Source organism: Amblyraja radiata, chromosome 10, assembly GCF_010909765.2.
Source record: "Amblyraja radiata isolate CabotCenter1 chromosome 10, sAmbRad1.1.pri, whole genome shotgun sequence".
NCBI lineage: Eukaryota > Metazoa > Chordata > Chondrichthyes > Rajiformes > Rajidae > Amblyraja > Amblyraja radiata.
In genome coordinates this window covers 15,819,087-15,845,339 of record NC_045965.1, presented here as the reverse complement: position 1 = coordinate 15,845,339, position 26,253 = coordinate 15,819,087, and the positions used below count along the sequence as shown (strand labels likewise).

General features: G+C 44.6%; 1 protein-coding gene across 2 annotated transcripts in view; it reads right to left on the bottom strand.

Moving 5' to 3' along the window:
• Positions 1 to 25,587, bottom strand: part of hmcn1 (hemicentin 1) — a 402,484-nt gene extending 376,897 nt beyond the window's left edge. Inside the window, exon 1 of one of the 2 annotated variants that reach the window (XM_033028175.1) lies at positions 24,817 to 25,587. In XM_033028175.1, the coding sequence (XP_032884066.1) occupies positions 24,817 to 25,078 (262 nt within the window). In that variant the 5' untranslated portion in view covers positions 25,079 to 25,587. The remainder of the gene's footprint in view (positions 1 to 24,816) is intronic. The other variant, XM_033028176.1, reaches the window with a different exon arrangement.
• Positions 25,588 to 26,253: the final 666 nt, after the last annotated feature.

Genomic DNA, 26,253 nt, shown 5'->3' with positions numbered 1-26,253 from the left:
CAAAGTGTAGAATTGTTGGGCAAAGAGTGCATTTGAAATCATAGTACTTCAAACCATTTTCACTACATACGCAGCACACTGACCTACTATCATATAGCAATGTCACCTACTATCGCCTCTAATTGTGAACATTGTATGGCACACTGTCAAATTAATGAAAGAAAAAATGTTATACAGGGTGTGCCAGGTTCCTGAAATCTGGCCATTCAATTCTAAAAGGCAACACTCCAAAACATTGTGAAAAGATACCATTAAACGTTTCAAAGAGCTAACTATCCACTCACCCTCCATCCCCACCAAGTCAGAAGGCTCAACGTAGTTCACCCCTGCCCACCTCGGTCAAGTGTGCTGCTGGTTTTTTTAATCCATTTCTTGAGATCTGAACATTACTGGCAAGACTAACGTTTGTTGCCCTTTGATAATTATCTTTGAGACAGATTTGTATGATGCCACCTTGAACCGTTGCAGCGTAGTGAATGTAATCTCACAATGCTGTTGAGGGGGCAGTACCAAGATTTTGACACAGCCAAGGAGAAGGAACAATGATACATTTTCCAGTGCAGTACAGTTACAGTTTACCGAGGTACAGTGAAAAGCTTTTGTTGCGTGCTATTCAGTCAACGGAAAGACAATACACGATTACAACATGTTAAAGAGGGAACTGCAGATGCTGGAAAATCGAAGGTACACAAAAAAAAGAGTGAGCAACACTGTAAATTGGAGGAACAGCACCTCATATTCTGCTTGGGTAGTCTGCATCCTGGTGGCATGAACATTGAATTCTCACAATTCAGTTAACCCTTGCTGTCTCCTCCCCTTCCTACCTCTCCCTCAGCCCTCGGGCTCCTCCTCCTCCTTTTTCCTTTCTTCTCCCCGCCTCCCTCTACCCCCTATCAGTCTGAGGAAGAGTTTCGGCCCGAAACGTTGCCTATCTCCTTCGCTCCATCGATGCTGCTGCACCCGCTGAGTTTCTCCAGCATTTTTGTGTACATGATTACAACACAGTGATACAGCCTTCGGGAATTGGAGAACGTGAGTGTTTCGAGATCAAGACCTCAGACGTGTAAAAAGGTCCTGGACTACAGGCAGCACGATCTCCATCTTCATTTTTTTGGGGCACCTGAGTGATCGCAGAGCGATACCATCCACATTACTTCCAGCAAATCCACTGGCAGGATAAGTCGATCAAAGTCAGCATCATCTTCAGCCAAACACTTCATGCAGTTAATTACATTCAGCCAGTTCCAATGGATTCACTTACCTGCCATCAGATTTAGTGAAACAGATATTTTACTCCAAGCTCCATTATGGCAAGAGTTCACCAAGGCTAAGAAAATGTTTAAGGATGTTGTCAAATCCTCCTTAAAATCAAAAATAAAAGTAACTCCTTCTGACTTGTGGGAATCCTTGGCCAATGATAATGGGCAACAAAAACACATGAATCTTCATTGGGAACAGATGAATTCCAATAAAAATGGCAGAAAGAACCCAACACATCTGCCAAACTTCCCACCTTCTCAACTCATGCTCCACCTTGATAAAAGAAGCAAATTGCATTTTGGCCTCCTCTGTTTCCACAAACCTGGAATGAAAACAAGTAATCTTCAACCCCGAAGATCAATATTTAGGGTGAGTAATTATAATGCACTGGGGAAGATATTACAATAAATTATATTAAGGGACCTATGTTTAACATGGGATTGTCGCAATCCTAGAATAAGCTCAGCAGCAACATAACTTAATTCGAAAAAATGCTACTGGGGCCCAATTTTGATTAAACACTAAACACAGATGATTTCTGACAACCGGAAGGAGACAGTTCAATCCTGAACACAGTGTCAACAGAATCCTAATCAATTAAGCACACAGCTCAACTCTTCTCTTCACTGAAAGCACAGCCAACAAAGCCTGGTTGTGAACATGCAATGCAAGACTAGATCAAACCATTCTGATCATTGATCACTGATGTAAAATTCCAAACGGAAGGCCAGCACAGGCCTATCGGGTACACCTCAAGGTCTTCTCTTTATAGGTGGTGCACAGAGAATACATGAATTCCATCCCAATTTAAAAATAAATCCCACAAGCATGTAACAGCTTTTCTCCGCATGGGTAAAAATGTCAATTATTGAACATGCCTGAATCATCAACTCGCCTTGCATGCATGCCACCTACTGGTGAAGGGAAAGAAGAAAAACAATTTTACAGCTTTTCTCCATCAGCCAGCAATGAACAGGGTGAAATGCAATGGGTTACCCAAGTGGAATATAAGGTGCATACAAGGTGATAACTCCGATTTCAATACGAGGTGATATCTCTCCTTCCCAAACCAAGCTTTTCCCTCAGCTCCTCCACTGCCAGTGAGGCCACATGCAAACTGAAAGAACAACTCCTTATATGCCACTTGTGCAGTCTACAACCAAATGGTACGAACATTGAATTCTCCACTTTCAAGCAATCTCGACCCTCCTTTTTCTCCCAGTCTACACACATTTCTCCCACCACCTTTCCCCTCCTCCTTTTGTTCCTCTCCCATCCCCCATTTCCTTTTTATCCTTTCTCTTTTCCCTCCCCCGTCCCATTTCACACATATCCTTTCTTCTGGCTATACGCTTCACTTTCCCTCTCTTTATCTGACACCCTTTTGCCTCCTTTTCAGTTCTTCCACCCATCTGCCGATCAAAGCTCCTCACTTGTATCACTTGCTAAGTTCTGCCCACCCCTACATCTCTTCTCCATCTATCTCACTTACTCCACCAGTCTGAAGAGTCCAGAGCTGAAACATCATCTGTCCATTTCCCTCCACTGATACTGCCTGACCCACAGACATTTTACTTCGGAGTCACGTGAGTGACTACGTGAAGAAGGTCCGTTCAGCCGCACGTGCGTCATTACGTCAGACGCATTGGTGCAGGCAGCCGCTTGGGGAGCAGGGCTCCTCCAACATGGTAAGTTTTAAACTCAAGGTAAGCTTGTTTCTTACCTGTTTTATTCCCTGCAGGAACCTCTTGTTCCAGAGGTTTTCTGTCGGTGGATTCGAAAGGCCCGACGAGGGAACCAGCTATGGGCTGTGGGGAAACCCCGGTTCTTGCCGCCAAGCGCGGGTAGCTGGAGAAATGTTGGGTTTCACGAAGTGGGTCGCTGACGGGTGGTCAGTGGCTTCTAGGCGCTCCGGGTGCCGGGAAGGGACCTCCAGTAGGCCGGGTGCGAGAGGGCATTTTCCCTCTGATATAATTATTTATTCTGGGACCGCCAGTAGAGCAGGAGTCGAGAGGGGGTTCTCCTCCGACTATGAATATTTATGCTGGGGTTTCCCGTGGAGGGGACCGCCAGCAGGCCGGGTGCCGGGAGGGGGTTTCCCCTCCGACGATAAAATTTATGCGGGGTGTCCCGAGGAAGGGGCCTTCCAGTAGGCCATGAGGGCTTTGAGTAGATGAGTAGATCTGGAGTCGGGAGGGGGGTTTCCCCTCCGACAATATTGAGGGCCTTTCCCTCCGATATGAAAGTTAATCCTGGGGTTCCCTTGGAGGAGACCTCCAGTAGGACGGGATATAAATATATATGCCGGGTGTCGGGAGGTTTTTTCCCCCGATATACATATAGAGGCTGGGGTTCCCGAGTAGGGGAATCCAGTAATTATGCGGGTTTCAGACCGCAGGGGTCCCCAGGAAAGGGGTTAAACGGACCGGAACGGTCAGCCCTGGGGCCGGTAGGGGTTTTCCCTCCGGTAAATAAAAGGGTGCTGGGATTCCCGGGGGAGGGGAAATCCACCAGCTATGCGGTGCCCAGACCACAGAGGTCCCCAAGATATGGGGAAAATCGACCAAAGTGGTCAGTCCTGGTGCCGGGAGGGTTCCTTTCCGGTAAAAATAAATAATGTGGAAGTTGGCAAGGATGGAGCCTTACTGAGAGGAGGCTCGAGATAGATACACCCTAACATCAGGAGATATGGCAGTGTTGGGCAGATGGGGAGCTTTGCCATCAGCGCCTTGTAACAGGGCTGCATAATGGGGATGCCGAATGTATGGCAGTGCCGACTTATTGCTCTAAGCCGTGTCAGCAGCGCCTTGTATAGGGCTGTTTAAATGTATGGCAGCAGCACCTGGAGAAGGGCTGCAATGATGTCTCCCTCATGGAGGAGGTGAGTTTACCGGGGCATTTTCTGACCCTGAAGGGTGGACCTGTTGAAGAGGCCATGCCAGCAACGCCTTGTAATAGGGCTGCTTAATGTCTCCCTTATGGAAGAGGAGAACATGCCGGGTTAGTGTAATCTGTGTCGAGGCTGTGGGTATAGCGTGGAACATACCTCAAGGAATGAAGGGCACATGTCAGAGGTACGATTCTGGCAGCAAGGTTGCCATTACAACAATACAGTGAACACCGCTATCAGGGGAGTTAGAGCCACCCGCCGAATATTCTATTCAGGTGAGACATATTTCACAGGCAAAACCTGAAGGGAGAAGCACACAGTTTAGGGGGAAAACACACCCCACGGCTTCATCGGCAGGAAGCGGTTCACTGAAGCTGGTAGCATCATTAAGCTGACCAGAGTTACTCTACAACTAAGTGACCACGAACAAGTTGGTAAGATTTACAATTGGTTGGGCAACACACAAATAACTGAGACATTGTCATCTACTCAGAGGCATTTTAACCAGGTAACTGGACAATACTAGTATTCCAAGAAGGTTGGAATTTGGCCAGAAGAGTGTTGAGCCAGGTCCAGTATTTTTAGCCAGGTTGCCTTCGAGACAGGCTCGGAGATATGGGGAATTGTCTTTTGAGGCAAACTCAGAATTATGGCAAGAGTTGTCTTGGGACATGTGAGAATTATCAGAACCGGGCCAGAGTTATGGTCAGGGCAGACTCGAAATGATGGTAGGTGTGGCCTGTTCATTAAGAAAGAAGGGTGATCAAACTGATTTCCTAGGGGGTTTTCCATGTACAATGATCATCAGAGATGTTTGAAGGCATTGTTATGATGAGGCAAGTTAAACAGTATGATAACAATAAATCATTCAAAGGACTACTCAGAGTTCAAAAACAATTGTGATGTATTGTCTGGATTATATTTTGATGCTGTATTTGACTAAAATCCACTCAGTTTCAAGCTAATTGAGGAATTGGTTTCTCCTATCCAGTAAATTAGGTTGTTATCAAATGGATAGTTGCCATGTGACTCCGCCCTGGAATCAATAGAAACCTGGAACAGCCTTGTGGTTATAAAAGAGTTCCTATTCATTAGACTAACTGACAATGTAATAGATGTGATGCAGCTGTGCATTTGGGAGAACTGACAGCATGCTTAATGACAAACAATAAGGGTCATGAAGATCATTGATAATACAAATTGCTATTGCCAGCTGAAGTTAAGAAAGCCACTATAATGGACAAACAGTATTCAGCATTGCTCCAGTAGTTGATCAATAAATATGTCATTATATTGCAAAAAAGACGCTATGGCTTAAGGTGGGAACATGCGAATGTCATCTCTAGTTGAGGTGCAGGAGATTTGCAATGAGTTTAACACTTCAGTATTGGTATCAACTATCTATAGACCCTAAGTGCATTATAGGTTAAAGAGTGATTGAGTGAATATGCATAAGGGCATGCTCAACTTCATGTTGATACACTAAGATGTGGCATATGATAAGCACGAGGGTGCAATCCGGGAAAAGATCCTGTAAAAGGTACATAATCTAATTTGCCACTGGAGTATCATTAAGTACAGATCAATGACAACACAGAATGGGTGTTGGACCACGCAGTATTTATGAAATTCTGATTTAATGCAACACCGAATATAGATATATTGTTTTCATGCTAATTAAAGGTTGCAAAATGTGTGGCATAACAGTGGCGAAAGATACATTCTTGCGGCAAGCATGAGGAATGGTCTTTTATGTCTTCCTCCAAATTTGCTTTATGAGTCGGGTCTTGGAATAGAGTCATCAAGAGTCGCTTTAGGTTCCAGCTGTGGAATTGGCCTATGCAGTTTGATTCCCGATTTGTCGGGAATAATAATAATGCAACATTATGATTATTTAAACGTAATTTGCTGGTCCAGCCTGCGGCTTGAAAGATCAGCCGTTGCATGATAAAATCCATATATGTTCTACAGATTCTCAATAGACTGCTTACGGCTTGGGTTTGTCATGCCTATTTTTGTATGTATTCACAGTGCTAGAATGGTACCAAAAAGCAGTATTTTGCTGCTTCAGGAGATGGGAAGCGTTTGTTTAATGCTCATGTTAGATTTTAAAATGGTACAGATTCTGAGTTATTGCAGTTCATTTAAATGGTCTTTGACAATATTGAATTATAGGATCATTAACTGTGCCAAGGGGCTTTCCATCAGACTAACTGCAGCTAAGTTGTTGGGTTCACCTCGGATATCGAGTTAGTAAAGGATATCTGTTACACAGGTTTCCCAGGACAAGTACAATGCAGTATGGGAGATTGACATTGTGTAACACTATTTGAACCAGGGGGTTCCAGCTACATTCTTAGCTTTGATCGGACCTCATTAGGTAGTTATCCTCCTGACGCTGGTTAGCGCAACAGGTCACTCGCTACATTATTGTGACAGGAGAGGATGATTACATCTGCAAATATATGCATAGTATTTTATGCTATAATTAATTTAAGCAGAGCAGTAGAGGTGTCGGGTCTTAAAATAACTCAAGACATACCCAGGGATTTCTCGTTATGTGGGGACACACATATACAAATATACGTCAAGGTTACCAAGAGCCTTTGAGACTCTGAGCTAACTATGATTGTTAATTACAAAAGACGTTATAAGAACCTATCTGCTCAGATCTTGTCAGGTGTTAAAACGGAGTTGAGGTATGCAGGAGTAGATAACTGATCTGGATCTCGCTCCATCAGGGCTGCTATAACAGCAGCAGCAAGGGTTAATTACGTTCCGCTGGACCACATCATAACGGCTGTAGTGTGGTCAAACGAACAATATTTCAAACATGTTATAATAACCCGTTGCCAGACCAGAGGTATTCTCAACTTATTTTATGTTCTGTTATAGGTTCCATCCGGATGAGAGATGTGACTATTGTTATTGGTTATTTAACAGCATCAGCATGTTTAAATCTATGTCATGACTGTATGCATTATGAATGTTTCCCCTCATTTCGTCAATGAGGCAGTTGAGGTTGTGTAGACTTGTTTTCTCATGGCATGAAATCACAGAGCTTTGAAATCTTCACGTAGTCACTCACGTGACTCCGAAGTAAAATAGTAAGATTAAACGAGAACTTACCAGTTTGAAGTTTGATCTCTATTTTATGAGGAGTTACGATGAGGGAATACGTGCCCTCCGCTCCCAGCCCTCGTTAAGCTCATCTGGTAGTTCTAGTCTTCTTTCATCTTACTATCATACTTCAGTCACTGTTATTATTATCTGTGATTTCACACCGCTGCTTTGAAGATTGACGCACGTGCGGCTGAACAGGCCTTCTTCACGTATTCCTTCATCGTAACTCCTCATAAAATAAAGATCAAACTTCAAACTGGTAAGTTCTTGTTTAATCTTACTATTCTCCAGCAGTTTGTTCTTTTGCTCTAAAATGTATAAACTAGTTTGGAAAAGCAAACTTTCAGTAATGCTCACCACCTCTTAAGATCTCAGTACCTATTGCATTCGTAGATTCAAGTTTATATTTGTCCAGCCACAACAGGCCATACTAGTTGGTTTTATTTAAATAAAAGCAGCAGCTGCACCTTAATTTGACCCTTTCAGGACACCATTTCATTGCAATAGTGACTTTGTCACTTTTGTGAACTCAAACTGCTCGACACCATAGAGATTATCTAATCAATTACAGGCTGCCTCCAGGTTACAAATGCCCAATGTATGGACACCGCTACATCGGAGCCAGTCCTAAATAATTATACTTACCAGTCCGACGTTCATTCATGTGTTTGTTGTTACAAATGTCTGCTTCTCTCTCCCCCTCTCTAGTTTTAGCAATTGTTCTTTCTTATCAGCCTTTTGTGTTTTTCACACCATTCAGTACAATACTGTGGAAGTATGGCTACCATATCACCAGATTTTTGTGTATTTTCTGCCTTACAATTAAAAATATATATTTATAGACATCTGTAAAAACAGAACCCATTCGCTACCTGGAAGAGGAGTGCACAGGTGACTCGTTACGGCTGTTGGTGTAACAGAAATATGGCCTTACACAAGTCACAAAATCAGTTTAGTTCACATTGTTGTCACGTGTGCAGAGGTACAGTGAAAAGTTTTTGTTGCATGCTAAAGCAGTCAGCAGAAAGACCATACAAGATTACAATCGAGCCATTCAATAGACAATAGACAATAGGTGCAGGAGTAGGCCATTCAGCCCTTCGAGCCAGCACTGCCATTCAATGTGATCATGGCTGATCATCCCTAATCAGTACCCCGTTCCTGCCTTCTCCCCATATCCCCTGACTCCGCTATCTTTAAGAGCCCTATCTAGTTCTCTCTTGAAAGTATCCAGAGAACCAGCCTCCACCGCCTCTGAGCCAGAGAATTCCACAGACTCACAACTCTCCGTGTGAAAAAGTGGTTCCTCATCTCCGTTCTAAATGGCTTACCCCTTATTCTTAAAATGTGGCCCCTGGTTCTGGACTCCCCCAACATCAGTGAACAGATACATAAGGGAATAATGTTTAGTTCAAGATAAAGACAGTAAAGTCCCATCAAAGATAGTCCAAGGGTCACCAAGGAGGTAGATAGTAGTTCCGAACTGTTCTCTCATTGTGGTAGGATCACTACCTAGAAGTTTGAGATATGGAATAAAATTTGCTCTTGGAATTTATGTGGAATTCTTGATACATGCACAAATGATGCTGATATGCACTGCAGGAAAATCACAATACAGACAGTTTCCTCAAATTGCACCCACCACTATAGCATAGGGGTCACCGATAATGAGTCCACACGTGTAGTTGCCTATACTCAAGTAATGTCCAGGTAATTGCCCCTTTAGGAAGCTTGAACATAAAAATGACAGATGCTCTGACTCTGAGATTTGTTCCTAAATGTGGTCCTGTAGTTGTACCCACGGGCTCAGGGACATGAGAAATGTGCTATTACAAAACAGGTTCCAATGCAGCCAGAACAAGAGGCTTAAATAGAAGAGATTGCTCAACTCAGCACAGGATTCAATTTCTAAGGTGTTTGGAAACCATAAATTATGATTTTAACATCACCTGCTGAAGAAAGGTCTTGACCCGAAACATCACCCATTATTTCTCTCCTGCTGAGTTACTCCAGCATTTTGTGTCTATCTTTGGTTTAAACCAGCATCTGTAATTCCTTCCTACACATTTTAACACCACCGTTGCTTTATTTCCTGGTATTTCCGAGCTTACCTTTTAATGAAGGCCACTCATTAAACATCACACACAAAGTAATTCAAGTGCTTTCTTACCTGCCTCAGTGGTCGACACATTTCATTGGCAAGTTCTAAATCCTTCACTGCATTTCCTCCTCTTTTACCATTGAACTCTACTTTTTTGCTAATCTGTCTTTTATTTTCCTTATGAATGGGAGATGGTGGGTCAGGGTAGGAAGGGATTAACAACTACCAGCTCCTTCTGGGTGGGCAAGCGTATGATTCATCTCCACACGTTGATAGTTCCATCACCTACATTTTTTCTTTCTACTCATTTTCCTTCACACATACCCTCACTTCAGTCACTGCTTCACTCAATAAAGTCACAATGCTAAACACCCTCACATTTTGCACGTAATCTCATTGTAAATATTAGGATCAGAAATAGGCTGCTCAGCCCCTCAAACCTGCTTCATAATTTGAATATACGTTCACAGCTGATTCAATGGTAACCTGAATCTTTATCCTCCACAATAAACTTTCACCCGTTTCCTCACCAAGCATCGATCGTTGCCTCTTCAGACTTTTTACTGAGGAGTAGATCATGGAAGTGAAGAAATTGAGGCATAGGAGTTGTGATGTCTTGGGTTATTTCCAATTTATCAAAGGGGAGGGATTGGAATGAGCTGCCAGAGGAAGCGAGATAAGCAGATATAACTTCAACTTTTAAAAGACATTTGGACAGATCTAGGGATGGAAAAGGTTTAGAGGGCTGTGGGTCAAATGCATGCAAATGGGACTAGCCCAGTCGCTAACTTGGTCGGCATGCATAAGGTGGACCAAATAGCCTGTTTCTGTGCTGTACAGCTTGATGCTTCTATGACTTTGACAATAGACAATAGGTTCAGGAGGAGGCCATTCGGCCCTTCGAGCCAGCACCTCCATTCACTGTGATCATGGCTGATCATCCACATTCAGTGCCCCGTTCCTGCTTTCTCACCATATCCCCTGACTCCGCTATCTTTAAGTGCTCTGTCTAACTCTCTCTTGAAAGCATCCAGAGAATTGGCTTCCACTGCCTTCTGAGGCAGAGAATTCCACAGATTCACAACTCTCTGGGTAAAGACGTTTTTCCTTACCTCCATTCTAAATGGCCTACCCCTTATTCTTAAACTGTGGCCCCTGGTTCTGGACTCCTCCATCATCGGGAACATGTTTCCTGCCTCTAGCGTATCCAATCCCTTAATAATCTTATATGTTTCAATAAGATCCCCTTTCATCCTTCTAAATTCAAGAGTATACAAGCCCAGCCACTCCATCCCATCAACATATGACAGTCCCGCCATCGCGGGAATTAACCTTGTGAACCTGTGCTGCACTCCCTCAATAGCAAGAATGTCCTTCCTTAAATATGGAGCCAAAACTGCACACAATACTCCAGGTGTGGTCTCACTAGGGCCCTGTACAACTGCAAAAGGACCTCTTTGCTCCTATACTCAACTCCTCTTGTTATGAAGGCCAACATGCCATTCGCTTTCTTCACTACCTGCTCTACCTGCATGCTTACTTTCAGTGAGTGATGAACAAGGACCCCCAATCTCTTTGTACTTCCCCTTTTCCCAACTTGACACCACTCAGATAATAATCTGCCTTCCTGTTTTTGCCACCAAAGTGGATAACCTCACATTTATCCTCATTAAACTGCATCTGCCATGCATCCGCCTACTCACCCAACCTGTCCAAGTCACCCTGCATTCTCATAGCATCCTCCTCACAGTTCACACTGCCACCCAAATTAGTGTCATCTGCAAATTTGCTGATGTTACTTTGAATCCCTTCATCTAAATCATTGATGTATATTGTAAATAGCTGCGATCCCAGCACCGAGCCTTGCGGTACCCCACTCGTCACTGCCTGCCATTCTGAAAGGGACCCGTTAATCCCTACTCTTTGTTTCCTGTCTGCCAACCAATTTTCTATCCATGTCAGTACCCTACCCCTCATACCATGTGCTCTAATTCTGCCCACTAATCTCCTATGTGGGACCTTATCAAATGCTTTCTGAAACTCCAGTTACACTACATCCACTAGCTCTCCCTTGTCCATTTTCCTAGTTACATTCTCAAAAAAATCCAGATTAGTCAAGAATGATTTCCCCTTTGTAAATCAATAGACAATAGGTGCAGGAGTAGGCCATTTGGCCCTTCGAGCCATTCAATGCGATCATGGCTGATCATCCCCAATCAGTACCCCGTTCCTGCCTTCTCCCCACATCCCCTGACTCCGCTATCTTTAAGAGCCCTACCTAGCTCTCTCTTGAAAGCATCCAGAGAACCTGCCTCCACCGCCCTCTGAGGTAGAGAATTCCACAGACTCACCACTCTCTGTGAGAAAAAGTGTTTCCTCATCTCCGTTCTAAATGGCTTACTCCTTATTCTTAAACTGTGGCTCCTGGTTCTGGACTCCCCCAACATCGGGAACATGCTTCCTGCCTCTAGCGTGTCCAAACCCTTAACAATCTTATTTGTTTCAATGAGATCTCCTCTCATCCTTCTAAACTCCAGAGTGTACAAGCCCAGCTGCTCCTTTCTCTCAGCATATGACAGTCCCGCCATCCCAGGAATTAACCTTGTAAACCTACGCTGCACTCCCTCAATAGCAAGAATGTCCTTCCTCAAATTAGGGGACCAAAACTGCACACAATACTCCAGGTGTGGTCTCACTAGGATCTCTTTGCTCCTATATTCGATTCCTCTTGTTATAAAGGCCAACATGCCATTCGCTTTCTTCACTGCCTGCTGTACCTGCATGCTTACTTTCATAGACTGATGTACAAGGACCCCCAGATCCCGTTGTACTTCCCCTTTTCCCAACTTGACGCCATTTGTATAGTAATCTGCCTTCCTGTTTTTGCTACCAAAGTGGATAACCTCACATTTATCCGCCATAAACTTCATCTGCCATGCATCTGCCCACTCCCCCAACCTGCCCAAGTCATCCTGCATTCTCATAGCATCCCCCTCACAGTTCCCACTGCCACACAGCTTTGTGTCATCTGCAAATTTGCTAATGTTACTTTGGATCCCTTCATCCAAATCATTGATGTATAATCACTTCATCCAAATCATTGATGTATATCAATGCTGACTCGGACCGATCCTGTTACTGCTTTTCCAAATGTGCTGCTATTTCATCTTTTATAATTGATTCCAGCATCTTCCCCACCACCGATGTCAGGCTAACTGGTCTATAATTCACTGTTTTCTCTCTCACACCTTTCTTAAAACGTGGGAAAACATTAGCTACCCTCCAATCCACAGGAACTGATCCTGAATCTATAGAACATTGGAAAATGATCACCAATGCGTCCATGATTTCCAGAGCCACTACCTTAAGTACCCTGGGATGCAGACCATCAGGCCCTGGGGATTTATCAGCCTTCAGTCCCATCAGTCTACCCAACACCATTTCCTGCCTAATGTGAATTTCCTTCAGTTCCTCCGTCATCCTGGATCCTCTGGCCACTAGTACATCAGGAAGATTGTTTGTGTCTTCCTTAGTGAAGACGGATCCAAAGTACCTGTTTAATTCGTCTGCCATTTCCTTGTTCCCCATAATAAATTCACCTGTTTCAGTTTTCAAGTATCCATCTTTGGTCTTAACTAATTTTTTTCCCCTCTTTACATACCTAAAGAAGCTTTTACTATCATCCTCTATATTCTTGGCTAGCTTACCTTCGTACCTCATCTTTTCTCCCCGTATTGTCTTTTTAGTTATCTTCTGTTGCTCTTTAAAAGTTTCCCAATCCTCTGGCTTCCTGCTCATCTTTGCTATGTTATACTTCTTCTCTTTTATTTTTATACTGTCCTTGATTCCTTTGTCAGCCACGGTCGCCCCTTACTCCTCTTGGAATCTTTCTTCCTCTTTGGAATGAACTGATCCTGCACCTTCTGTATTATTCCCAGAAATACCTGCCATTGTTGTTCCACTGTCATCCATGCTAGGGTATCTTTCCAGTCAACTTTGGCCAGCTCCTCCATCATGGCTCCATCATCCCCTTTGTTCGACTGTAATACTGACACTTCCAGTTTTCCCTTCTCTCTCAAATTGTAGATTAAATGCTGTGTTGATGCTACTGTCATGTGAGGAATCCAAAGATTCATAAACCTCAGAAAATATTTCACCTTCTTAGTCTCAAATGGGTAACTCCTTCATTGTGAAATGGCCCATTTTCTCTGTCTTCTAAGCCACAGCACTCAGCTAACCCTTAACATTATTCATTCAGAAAAAGATAGGAGGCAAGACCCATCCCCCACCACCTCAATTAGTTATTTTCCTCAGCCCTTTTGCAACTTTTCTTTCACTCCAAAAGGCTTTATTTGTTTTAAAACTTCAACTTTCCCGCTTTTCCATCTCCCTCTCCTGTCCCCACACCGTGATTCACAAGGAGATCCTCTGTTTCACAGGTGAAAGATGGTGCTTTACTAATTGCCCAAAGCAGCACTGTAGTAATTAGGAAGCCTCAACATTGAACAGGTGTTCTCAGAGCTTGAAGTAGCACTGCCTGGTCTCTCACCCCTCCCCCACACCCGTGGGATCCTGTGCTCGCCCGAGTCCACAACTCCTCTATTTCCTAAGTCCTACACAACACAAATCCACAGGCTAGTTTAGGTGTGTCATTTGCACATTGTCAATGTTCCCCTCTATCATTCACCCATAAATAAACCTTTATTTACATTTTTTAAATACAATTCTACCACTTAAGATTTGCAAATTATGTCACTAACTTTTATTCAAATAATTTTGAAAATAAGCAAAATGCATGATATGAAGGAGAGATATTACTCAGTATACATTGTCTATACTCCTGTGGTGTTGCTGCAAACAAGATTTATATAGTACCTGTACCTCAATGTACTTGTCCAAATGACAATAAACTTCATGATAGACAAATTCTGAGCCATTCAGCTACACACCAGGATGGGCTGAACAGCTTAAATTATGCTCAGAATTTCACACCTCAAGCCAATGGTAGTCTTTTTGGAGAGACTGGGTCCCTCGAGTTTAAAATAGTAATGAAAGCCTTAAATGACTCTAAAAAAAGTTTAATAGGCATGTTAAATTGTATAATTATAAAATGCCTACTCATTATTTAATTAAGAGCTTAAGTGATCCTGATAATAAGAATATATTGGTCTGTAAATTTACAATGGAATAACAGCTATGACATTTTTTTATACGTACTTATAAGTACTTATCACTGCACATCACCAAGAGCAGCAACAAGTGCAAATGCCTTAAATGCATGTTTCTCTTCATGTGTGGGAAGAAGAGAGGATGGTCAGAGAGGAAAGGAAAAGAAAGGGGAGGTATAGGTGGAGAGAGGCTTGAATGAATTGGAAAGAATGGGCTACACATTTGGATATTTTCTCTTTCTGCAGCAAGGGAATTGACACTCGATCAGGATCTAATTGCATCTCCAAGCTGGTAACGTGAGTTTTTTCCCCATGTGGGTCCTTACGAGAATAGATTTTTGTCTCATTGTTTCTTATGGATTTGAGTGAGTTATTTGAGGGAAATGTCAGCCTAGTTGGGATGAATATAAGGAAAAGTATGGGTTTCTGTCCAATAGTTGGAGGCTAGCCTAGTTATAAGAAATCGAGCAGGACACTGAGTCTGTCCCACCATTCATTACAATCACACATGACAGTACTCAGAAAGACCACTTTCCTGCCCAGTCCCTACATTTAAAATTCTACTACAGCCTTGTATACTCATCAACTGACCATCCGCACCCACACTGGGTTGCAAATTCCCAAGTGTTATAACTCACAGCATAAGCTATGTAGCTGCAGCTGTGTAGTTGTACTGGTCCCATGCAACTTCTCATGTTCTTGGACCTAATTGGCATGACCCATCTCAGTTTCTCCTCTGGCAGAAGCTGGTTTATTTAGGAGTTTGGGAAGGAGGCAAGGGCTACATTGGAAATGATGGACATAAAGTGCTGGAGTAACTCAGCAGGACAGGCAGCATCTCTGGATAGAGGAATGGGTGATGTTTCGGGTCAAGACCCTTCTTCAGACTCAGGGGAGAGGGAGGTTGATGGGCTTTTCTTTCCTGGTGGAGCAAAATGGTCACTTTTTCAGAGAGTTGTTGAGGAGTAGCAACGTTTGCTCAAAGTTATGGTGATGGGGAGCACATGAGCAGATAATGACCAAACATGAATAGGTGTTTGAAAAGTGAGGGGGGTGATGACGAATCAAAGATTAGAATGGTAAAGAAGGTTTCTGTTCATCAGTCAAGATATTGAGTATAAAAAATGGGATGCTATGTTATTGTTGTGCAAGACATTGGTGAGGCCGCATTTGGAGCATTGTGTTCAGTTGTAGTCACCCTGCTGACGGGAACATGTCACTCAGCTGTAAAGAGTGCAGAGAAGATTTATGAGGATGTTACCAGGACTTGAGGGCCTGAGCTCAAGGAAAAAGCTGGGAAGGCTAAAATATTATTCCTTAGAGCGCAGTTGGCTGAATGGTGATTTATTATTGATGTATAAAATCAGTGGGGGAATATCTCGGGTGAATGCACACAGTTTTTTTTTAACCCAGGTTAACAAATAACATTTTACGCCAGGCCAAAAACCTGGGATGTAAGGAGGTTGTAAAGAAATTTGAGGGGGAATTTCACAGCTTATTGCATTGGCATCTGAACATGTTGCCATCAATGGTGCAATGATTAAATTCAGGGATGATCAAAGGCAACAATTGGAAGGGTGTGTTCTGTTAGATTAGTATAGGAGCCATGAAAATTGTGGAGATAGCAAGGTCCATGAAAGAAAAACAAAATGATGAGAATTTTAAGGCTGAAATGTTGCTTTACCAGGGGGCAACATGAATCGACCAATATCGCAGCATAGATGGTATATGGGCATGGGCAGCAGTTTTAAATAATCTTACATTTAGATATGGTTGAAGCCACTCACAAATGTGTTGGAATGTCTAACAAAGGGTAACAAAGCACCGATAAGATTTCAACACCAGATGAGTTGAAGCAGGGATGGAGCCAAGCAACATGTGGGCGGAAAAAATAGACTGTCTTAGTGAGCGAAAGGAATTGTGCCTGAAAATGTTTTAGGATGGTTGTCAAGGGAAACAATGGTGCCAAGAAATTGAGTAGCACAATATAACGAAGTAGGTAATAAAAATCAAGGACTTGCAGAATATATAGCAAAGTCCTCGACTTTCATCACAGGTTGATCATGCATTTGAGTGCCATCTTTAGTCACCTGTGAGTGACCAGTGAGGATAGCAGTCATCCCAGCATCCATGCAACTTTAATCCTCGGTGATTGAGCCTCAGACCCACAGCAAGAACCAGATGATGTAGGACACCACCTGAACCACAGCCCACATTCCCAACTTCAAATGTACACAAACAGCTACTGTCGTGAACCCACCCTCCCCCAAGCTTGCCGATCACTGCCCAACTCCTCCCAATGTGCTTGCACTGTGCATCCTGAATTCTGGCCCAAATAAATTTGCATCCCCCTACATTTTCATCTAATTTCTCTCAATGTTATTAATATTTTTTAAAAATTGATTTACAGATGGCAAATTGCGATGGCTTCCCTTATGAATAGCTGTAAGACATAATCATTCTGTAATAGCGACCTTCTCTTATAAAAGCAATTGACAGGTTAACTGAAAGGACTTGTGCACGATTCCAGTGGAAATTCACAACTTGGGAATAAAAGCAAGTCAGGTCCAGCAGATCTTTCACAATCACAGTCCACAATGGGAGGCTATCTGGGGATTCAGAAATTCCCATCTCAGTCTTAATTAGAGTCCATGGCTGTTGTTACCAAATATTGGTCTTACTGATGACAAAGGCCTCGACATTGAGGAATTTTAAAAGCATTTAATTCTAATAAGACTGATTGCCTTAAAACCACCATCCATCACTCCACTGCAGGGAATTAGTATGTTCCTTTTGTACCCTTTAATCTTCAGCCTAAGGCATTAGTCTCTCAGAATAGCAGGGTGCCGTTGCAAATTCACCACCTCAGCAGAACTAGCTCTTTAGATGTGCCTTTACAGCCACACAATTGTGCCTATTACATAAAAATGTTCATCATTAGAATTTTATAGAGGATCACTAGCTAACTAATAGGCAACGGCGATGCTATCTTTGCACACTTCGACTTCATTTCACTCAGAAAGAGGCCCCGTAGCAGAAGCGTCCACATCGCGGGGCTGGAAACTGGAAGTATCCTGAGCTAATTCTGCTACCACCATCATCTATTACAACAAGTGATGGCTCCCACTGATTGTCACCGGAAGCTTGCGTCATTTTCAGCACGCACGATGACAGCGACGTTAACATTTGAAACATGGAAGATGGACACAAAAGAAGAAGACAGAAAGATCCACTGAATCTTTCCGAAACTGTACCATGCTTAAGCAATTCTTTTGATTGCTTTTTTTGGGATATCGCTGGCAAAGCCATTGTTTATCGCCCATCTCTAATTGCCCAGGAGAAGGTAGCAGTGAGCACGTGTTTCAAACCACTGCAGTTCTTTTGGTGAAGGGCCCCAACTGTGTTGTGGGCTGCGGTTCCAGGATTTTAACTTAGCAATGATAAAGTACTGACAGTAAATTTCCAAGTCATGAGGGGTGGGTAATTTGGTGGGAATGCTGTAGGAAATCATATGCGATAGACACAAAATGCTGGAGCAACTCAGCAGCATCTCTGGAGAGAAGGAATCCAGAAATGCTGCTTGTTGGGGTTACTCCAGCATTTTGTGTCTTTCGCTGTAAACCAGCATCTGCAGTTCCTTCCTACACCGGACATCACATGCGCCTGCCACCCTTGTCCTTTTTGATAGTAGAAATTGAGAGTAGTAGAAGGTCGCTATTACAGAATGATTATTTCTCACAGCTATTCATAAGGGAAGCCATCGCAAGTTAGGATGTGTTCACAAAGTAGTCTATTGTGCATGGTACGTACCACAATCATGGTCACTGAGAGTGTAGGAAATGAATGTTTAGTTTATCGAATAGAGTGCCCATCAAATGTCTTGCTTTGTCGCATAGTGTTGAACTTCCCGAGAGTTGTTGGAGCAGCATTCCATTACTCTCCTATTTTGCCTGTAGATGATGGTAAGCCTTTGGGGCAATGGGAGTTAAGTTATTTCCTGCAGGGTATCTTGCTTTTGGTCTTCTCTTGCAGTCATAATATTTGTGTATAGCTCGGGTTGATTTTCTGATCGATGGTTGTTGGCGACTGGCAATAACTAGCACTCTTGTGGAACAACTGTTACAGGCCAATTATTATCACGTGCTTTAATGCCGTTTGGGTCCTGCTAGAAGTGAGAGTTTTGATTGGAACTGGACATGATGCAATCAGCAGCAAATGGTCCACTTCTGACTTTATGCTGAAAGGAAAGTTATTGAAGATGCGTCTGAAGATGGTTGGGCCTTGGACTCTGACCCGAGGAGCTCCTGAACCGATGGCCTCAGACGATGGTCTCCAACAATCACAAATATCCTCCTTTATGTGACTACAAAAAGCAGAGTACTTTCCTCTCGAGGTACACTGGGTTCAGTTTTACTATGGGTCCATGATACCACACTCAGTCAAATGATGCTTATTTGTCAAGGACAGTCACTTTCACCTCACTTTTGCAATTCAGCTGCAGATTTAGAGAAGAATGATTGGATCGCAATCAATTGGATTATATGGGTGATGTTTCAGGTCAAAACCCTTCTTCAGATTTGAAGAAGGGTCACAAACTCTCCAACAGTCTGTCTGTTCCTTCCTTCTTTGTTTTTTCAATAGTATGTGTTAAATATATGTTTATTGTGTTCTTTAGCTTGTTTTATGTGGGGGATAGGGGGGGGTGGGGGGTTGGGAGAAGCGATTTATTTCTGTATCGTATCTCCGTTCGCACTACAGCCTAACATCGAGGAGCTGGCGGCCTTTGCTGGAGATCGACTTCGGGAGCTCCAGCATGTGGACTTACCATCGCGGAGCTTGCGATCCCTTTGCCAGGGATCGACCTCGGAGCTCCAACCACGGGAGCTTGCAGTCCCTGGTTGGAGACTGACTTTGGGAGCTCTAAGCCGCAGGAGCTTTGACCACCCCACGCGGGGGCTTCGACCTCCGACTGCGGGGGCATCGATCGCCCCGACAGATGGTTCAACTAACCCGACCACGGGAGAATAAAGAGGAAGAAGATTGGGCTTTATTGCCTTCCATCACAGTGAGGAATGTGAGGAATCCTCTGTGGTGGATGTTCATGTCAACTTTTATGTGGTTGCATGCCTTGTTGCTTTTTTTTTAGTATGGCGCATATTCGCATATTACTGTACCTTAATTGGTACACGTGACAATGAAAGACCTTTGAAACCTTTCAGCTGAAACGTCACCCATTCCTTCTATCCAGAAATGCTGCCTGTCCCACGGAGTTACTCCAACGTTTTGTGTGTATCTTCGGTGTAAACCAGCATCTGCAGCTCCTTCCTACACAACTGGATTATATTTCTCTTGTTCTTTTTTTCTTTCTAATTTTACATCTAGATCCATGTTTATTCATATACTTAAAATCCAGCAATACTAATACTAATGGAACTATACTATTAATGTACAATGCTACATACTTTGGAGCATTCATATTATAAATGGAGTGGTGTTGAATCAAAGTAGAGCAATGCTGGCAGAAGGGGAAACTCCCACGCAACTTTGAAGTCAATTTGAGCATAAGTAAACACTTTATCTTAATGTAGCTTCAAAGCTAAACCCTCATTACATCCATGCTAATCCATGATATCCCTATTTCTATTTTTGGAGACTGCAGTGTTCATGCAACTAGTGTCTGGAATTCTTGCAGAACACGAGAATCAATAACTTGACAACAATATCAAATGCAGTACCTGACAAATATTAAACGTCATAATTGGTACTTGTTGCTATTTAGCTTTAACTAGACTAAGTGGGACCCATTGGGTCACAGCTTCACACGGGAGGGCTGGTCCCCCAACGCAATATTCCACCTCTCCACCAATTCCAATATTGCTGCCCAGTAGGGGGGGGGGGGGGGGGGGCTTTCTGGAGCACTAGCATGGTGTTGTGGGCCAAAGGGGCTGGTTTCTAGAGGGCTAGTATGGACATTGTGGGCCGAATGGATTCTTGGGCTGGCAGCTCAGTCACTGAGCACGCACGCACACACACACCCACCCTCCACCCCATCCCATATTTATGGGAGTAAACTTTCTTGAATACTCACACGGCTGAGCCTCTCCATTTTGGGGCTTCCACAGTCAGCAGCACACCCTGTCCACTAAGCGGAAGTCACGAAATGAGCGGGACTTTTGAACCAAACACAGTCGGACCTAATAAAGCATTTATTCCTTCCAAACACGGTCAGAACTAATAAAGCATTGCAGTTTCAAGCACAGGCAGGGCAGCAGGCCAAACAAACTCATGGCATCGTCATTAAGGTCGAACAAATAATTTATTGCAAGTACATTGCAGACTCACAGTTCAGTTGATTCACAGCTTAGAATAAGAGCCGTGGCCTCTCCCTCGCAATCTTGCAGAGTGACTGAGTCACGTCCAGGCATCCGGGGTTTTATAGTCCTGCCCCCCCCCGCCCCCCCCCCATGGAAGGGGCATTACCTACACAGCGGTGATTGACAGGCGAGAGGATCTCAAGATTTATTTATTTATTTTTTAAACACTCATAACAGGGGGATGAGGGGAGGGGAGGGGGATGAGGGGGATGAGGGGGGAGGGAGGGGTGCCGGGCGAGCGAGCAGGCTGCGGAGTTTTCTAGGAGATGTGAAACACAATGAAACACACAAGTAAATACGGACGACATAAACATCGAAGATCGGAGTTTTATAATAAAATAGATTTTAGGTCTTTGTTTAACACTAGACTAAGTGGGACCTGTTGGGTCCCTGTCACATGGGAGGTCTGGTCCCCAATGCAACCCGTTCCCCATCGCAATATTCCACCACTCAGCCTATCCCCCTTCCATCAAATCCACCCCTCCCTGTCCCCCTCTACCTCTACTACCCCCCCCCCCCCCCGCTATCCCACCTTGCCCATCACCCTGGACCCCTTCTACCCCCCTCCCTACCATCCTGCACTCCACCACCCCTCTACCTCTCTCTCTTTCCCCCTTCCTTCTCCCTGTCTCTCCCCCTCCCTCATCCCTCTCCCCTCCCTCATCTCCTCACCTCCTCCCCCCCCCCTCGTCTCCAATCCCCCCCCCCCCCCCCCCCCCCGTGGGCCGGGCTGCGGTGCCCCGTCACTCCATGTAATGCTGCGGTGTGTTAGGGCCGCTCCCGGTGTCCGCGCCCGTGGGCAGGAGCCACTGGAGCGCGGTCCCCCAGTGTCCTTCACCAGTGGGTAGACAGCGGCGCTGCGCGCTGCGCCCTGCTCCCCCCCCCCCCCCATATCCCTCCTCCCCATTTCCCGCATCCTCCTCCCCTCACTCCCATTCCCTGCTCCAGTACCTATCCAGGTCATAGAGCAGCACCAGGGCCTGGAACTTGGCCTGGTTTTAGTACTCGGCCCGTCCCTGGCTGTAGGCAGCCAAAGTACTCGCGGACATAGGCCTCGACCGAGCCGGGCTCGCTGTGACGGGGGCAGAGTGAGGGTGGTGTGCAGCTGAGCCAGAGCTGCCTGCAGAGCAGGAGGCTGTACTGCAGAATGGCGCGGCCAGGTGGCTCCCGATGTGCTGGTACACCTTGACCCAAGCCCGGGCCTTGGGCCCGACTCCAGCCCTCACACAGGGGCCGCCTGGGCTCCAGTCCAGGTACTGACTTCATCTCGGGGCTCGTCCCTGACCCCGGACCCAGGCTCGTCCTTGGTTCTAGCCCAGGCCCAGTCCCCAGGCCCGGCCCATGGCACCACCCTCCCCACCAGGTACAGAGTGACCGCACCGATAAGGTAGATTAGATTCATGTAAGGTAGTGAATAGCATTAATAGGCAACCTATTAAATATACTTGTAATTACTGTCTGTCTCTAAAGGTCTCGTGTTTGTGCCCACGATGTGTCTCTGTGTCATCCGGTTAATTCCCATCTTCTTCCAAATGTTAGGCCACACCCTTCCCATTTTCACACATCCTACTCACATTTTCCCCGTGGTGGCGATAAACATCTTCCCGTCACATTTCCACCTATATTTCCGAAGTTATTCGCGATTAAAGCTTTAAAAATGCCAACTTTAACTAGATTTTAACTGTTAAAATCCTTCCTCCCAGCTTCCAACACACAATGATACAAAGTCGCAAGACAGGAACACTCACCTCAATGGGATATTTTGGAGCAGGAGAGCCAATTGGTATTGCAATTGGAGCTGCTGCAGCAGGCAGGGGAGGTGCAATTGGATTTTTTTAAGTCCACTGCTGAGAGAGGCAGGAGTGCTGGAATCTTACGTTCGGGAGTGGCTTCAGTTGCGTTGGGGGAACGGGTGAATGATTGAATATTGCGTTTGGGGACCCAATGGGTCTGCACTTGGTCTATTTATATATTATTGGTTAAACAGCATGGATAAACAACTGACCCCCCCCCAGATCTGTACGCAATGAAGTTTATCAGAAGGTATTCAAGGTTTCAATGTCAGTTTATTGTCACATGTACCAATTAAGGAACAGTGAAATTCGAATTTGAATGGGTTACACATCACAACCCAGCTGAGGTCCACAGCCCCAGGACACAATCCACAATTTGTCTAAAAGTCTCTCCAAACAAATAATTCAGCATGAAAATGTTATACCTCAGGGATAGAATAGTAGAGGTTTCTAATGCTTTACTGTGGGGCACCAGTTTTTACACTGGGGCCCACCCTACCTTGGTAATTGAGGAATCACAGCTCTATTTAAAATAAATCTGTGGTTACTATGTATTTATGAGGCACTTTTCATACTCTCATAGACAATAGACGCAGGAGTAGGCCATTCAGCCCTTCAAGGCCACACCGCCATTCACTGTGATCATGGCTGATCATCCACAATCTGTACCCCGTTCCTGCCTTCTCCCCACATCCCTCGACTTCACTATCTTTAAGAGCTCTATCTAACTTTCTCTTGAAAGCATCCATAGAACTAGCCTCCACTGCCTTCTGAGGCAGAGAATTCCAGATTCACAACTCTCTGGGTGAAAACGTTTTTCCTTATCTCCATTCTAAATGACCTACCCCTTATTCTTAAACTGTGACCAAATCTGTTCATAATCAATTGAGTAATTTTTGGGAGGATAACAGAGATAACTTTTCCTTAAAGGAATGTTATGGGACCTACAGTACTTGAGTATTTTATTTATTCTTGACCAAGCAACGAATATTGTCATTGAGATTACCTCCGTGTTGTGATTTGCCTCCATCGTCTCATCTAAACTTAATATACTTCCAACATCCCACTTACGTTCTTGCATTTTATTGGTTGCGACCCATCCCCCTCTCTTCCCCCCTCAGTCTGAAGATGAGTCTCGACCCGAAACCTCACCTATCCATGTCCTCTAGTGATGCTGCCTGGCCCGTTGAGTTACTCCAGCACTTTGTGTCTTCCTTTATTGATTGATGCCTCTGTGGTTTAAAACAACTTCCTTCCACCCGCCCTCTACTGAAATATATTGTACACATAGGCACATAATCGCATCAGTTTACAAAATGAATAGATTTCCCCCCTTCAGCGGGAAGTAGGAAAATCGTGCCGCCGCCCCTCCCGACAATAAAAGACTCATTAGCCGTCTCAATGGACCCCCGTGGTTCTGAAACGTGAGATTCTGAGAATGTGGTTTCCTCAATTGACCTCTGATTCATGAAGGGGGAAAAAAACTTTTTCCCGGGTCTTGTTCAAATCGGAATCGTGGCCTCGGTGAGGCTGATTTTCGTTCAGCCAGCAGTCAGCCCACCTCAGTGTTCCTCTCTGCCAAGTACCTCTCTCCATGTGTCCCATTCTGCTGGGGAACTGCACAGATTCGAGTCCTCCTGCGGCTGGCTTCCATTTAACCCCCACCACGTAACACTCATTTCACCCCGCTGAGAAATGGCATTTAATTTGTCCCCAGTGCCTACATTCTGCTTCCCTGTCCTTTCACAGTCCAATGCGAGTCCTCACTCGCGCTATTGCCCCTATGTAGCCGAGCGTGTTTCAGACAGCTCGCCGCTATCCCCATAGAGATATTCTCAAAGCAACAAGCGTTCGTTCGGGAAGATTGATCTCTGATGGGCAGGAGGGGAGGGGGAGTTCTTATTAACTAGGATTTTGCTAAGTAAATGACAGATGTTTTGAAACATGGAGAGAACCGCTCTCCATTCGGCCAAGAGCGAGAACAGCTGAAGATACAATGAAAGTGAACAAACGGTATGGATGTGTTTTAAACCAGGGCTGTGTGTGAAGAACCGGAACAAAGTGCCCAAACTTGCTTCACAATGCCTGAAATGTTCGCCGGGCTTACCTGGGTCGTGAAAGGGCACAAGGGCAAAGTTGTATAGGGGCTTCTTGGGTCGACTGAGGGACGTTTCCAAAATCTTGGAAGCTCCTTCGATGACTTGGACCAAGTCATCGTACATGGAGCCGGTGACATCAAACACGAAGGCGAGGGTGGAGGCTCCCTCCGGGACGTCCGGCGCCTTCTCCTCGCCTCCAGGAACATCTAGAGTGGCCGGACGCGAAAGCAGGACAAGGCACGCTGTGAAGGTTTGAACCAACCACTTCATGTTCGTTGGCACGGTCGGTTCAAACAAGGGCAGAATACCTTCCACCAAAAGTCAAACGACGCGTAAATCTTGGCGATGCATTTAGAAAAAAAAAACAAACGTTTGATCTGCGAGGCAACAGAAACAATAAACGTTTCTCTCCTCTGGTTTGGCGATCTCCAAAGGTTGTTCAAAGCTACAGGTCCTCTGCCTGGTCGCGTCGCGCCGTCCCTCTCTCTTGTACAGTTAGAGCGGTTGAAGTGGCCAGATGTAGCGAGCAGCCTGACTGTGGGAGGATTTGGTTCAGACTGGAGCTGGACTGTTCGGCTCAGCCCCTTCCCTCTCCTCAACGAGGCAAGATGATACCCCCGGTGAGCGCTGTGTGCCGATTGGAGCACATTGCACTGGAGTCACTGGGATTTTAGGGGCCCGCTTTGGGGCGAGTGCTTAGTTTAAAGGTCAGCTCTTTCAGTACTGTTTGTTGACTCCAGGGATCAATGCAAAAGGCATCGAGCGCTCAGCACTTTTTTTTACAAAAGTTTATTTATTTTTTCTGAAACGAGCTCGGTAATTACAAGTATGTTTGTGATTAAAATTGATGGAGTTGTGCTGGGAGCCGACATTTAATTACATCACTAGTTGCAGAACAAGAGTTAATTACAAGAAAACAGATTAGCTCTTGGTAAGTGATGAAGGCACGGACGCGGGGCTATAGCAGAAATGTCGGAGAAAATAGAAGAGACAGGGTCATCACTGAACACAAGCTCAACTCTGAAACGGTACCTGGATCCTGGACCCAGCCAGCGAATTGCGCGCTGGTAGCCTTGTGTTACTCAATGCACACTGGTGCTTTTAACACAGAGTTAATAGCGATACCATTTTTAGATGAACGGCGCTTTTCCAGAAACGAGAAGGCATTTTTCAGTGGGATTGTTACTAAATATACAGATCTCTAAAAGAGACAAACGGAAACATTAAATTCCGGATCTGAGTTGCAATGTGACGCTCTTTGTCTTCTGAACACTGCTTATATGTTAAGTGGAGCACTTTCGTGCTAGCACTTATCTGCTGAGCAGCCATTAGTAATATACTATATAACATCTTACTGCATCAATAATTATATATAAACTATTTAAGGTATAGTTAGGTTATTAAAATATTCCCTATTAACTTGCCCATTGCAGAAAACCTTTGAA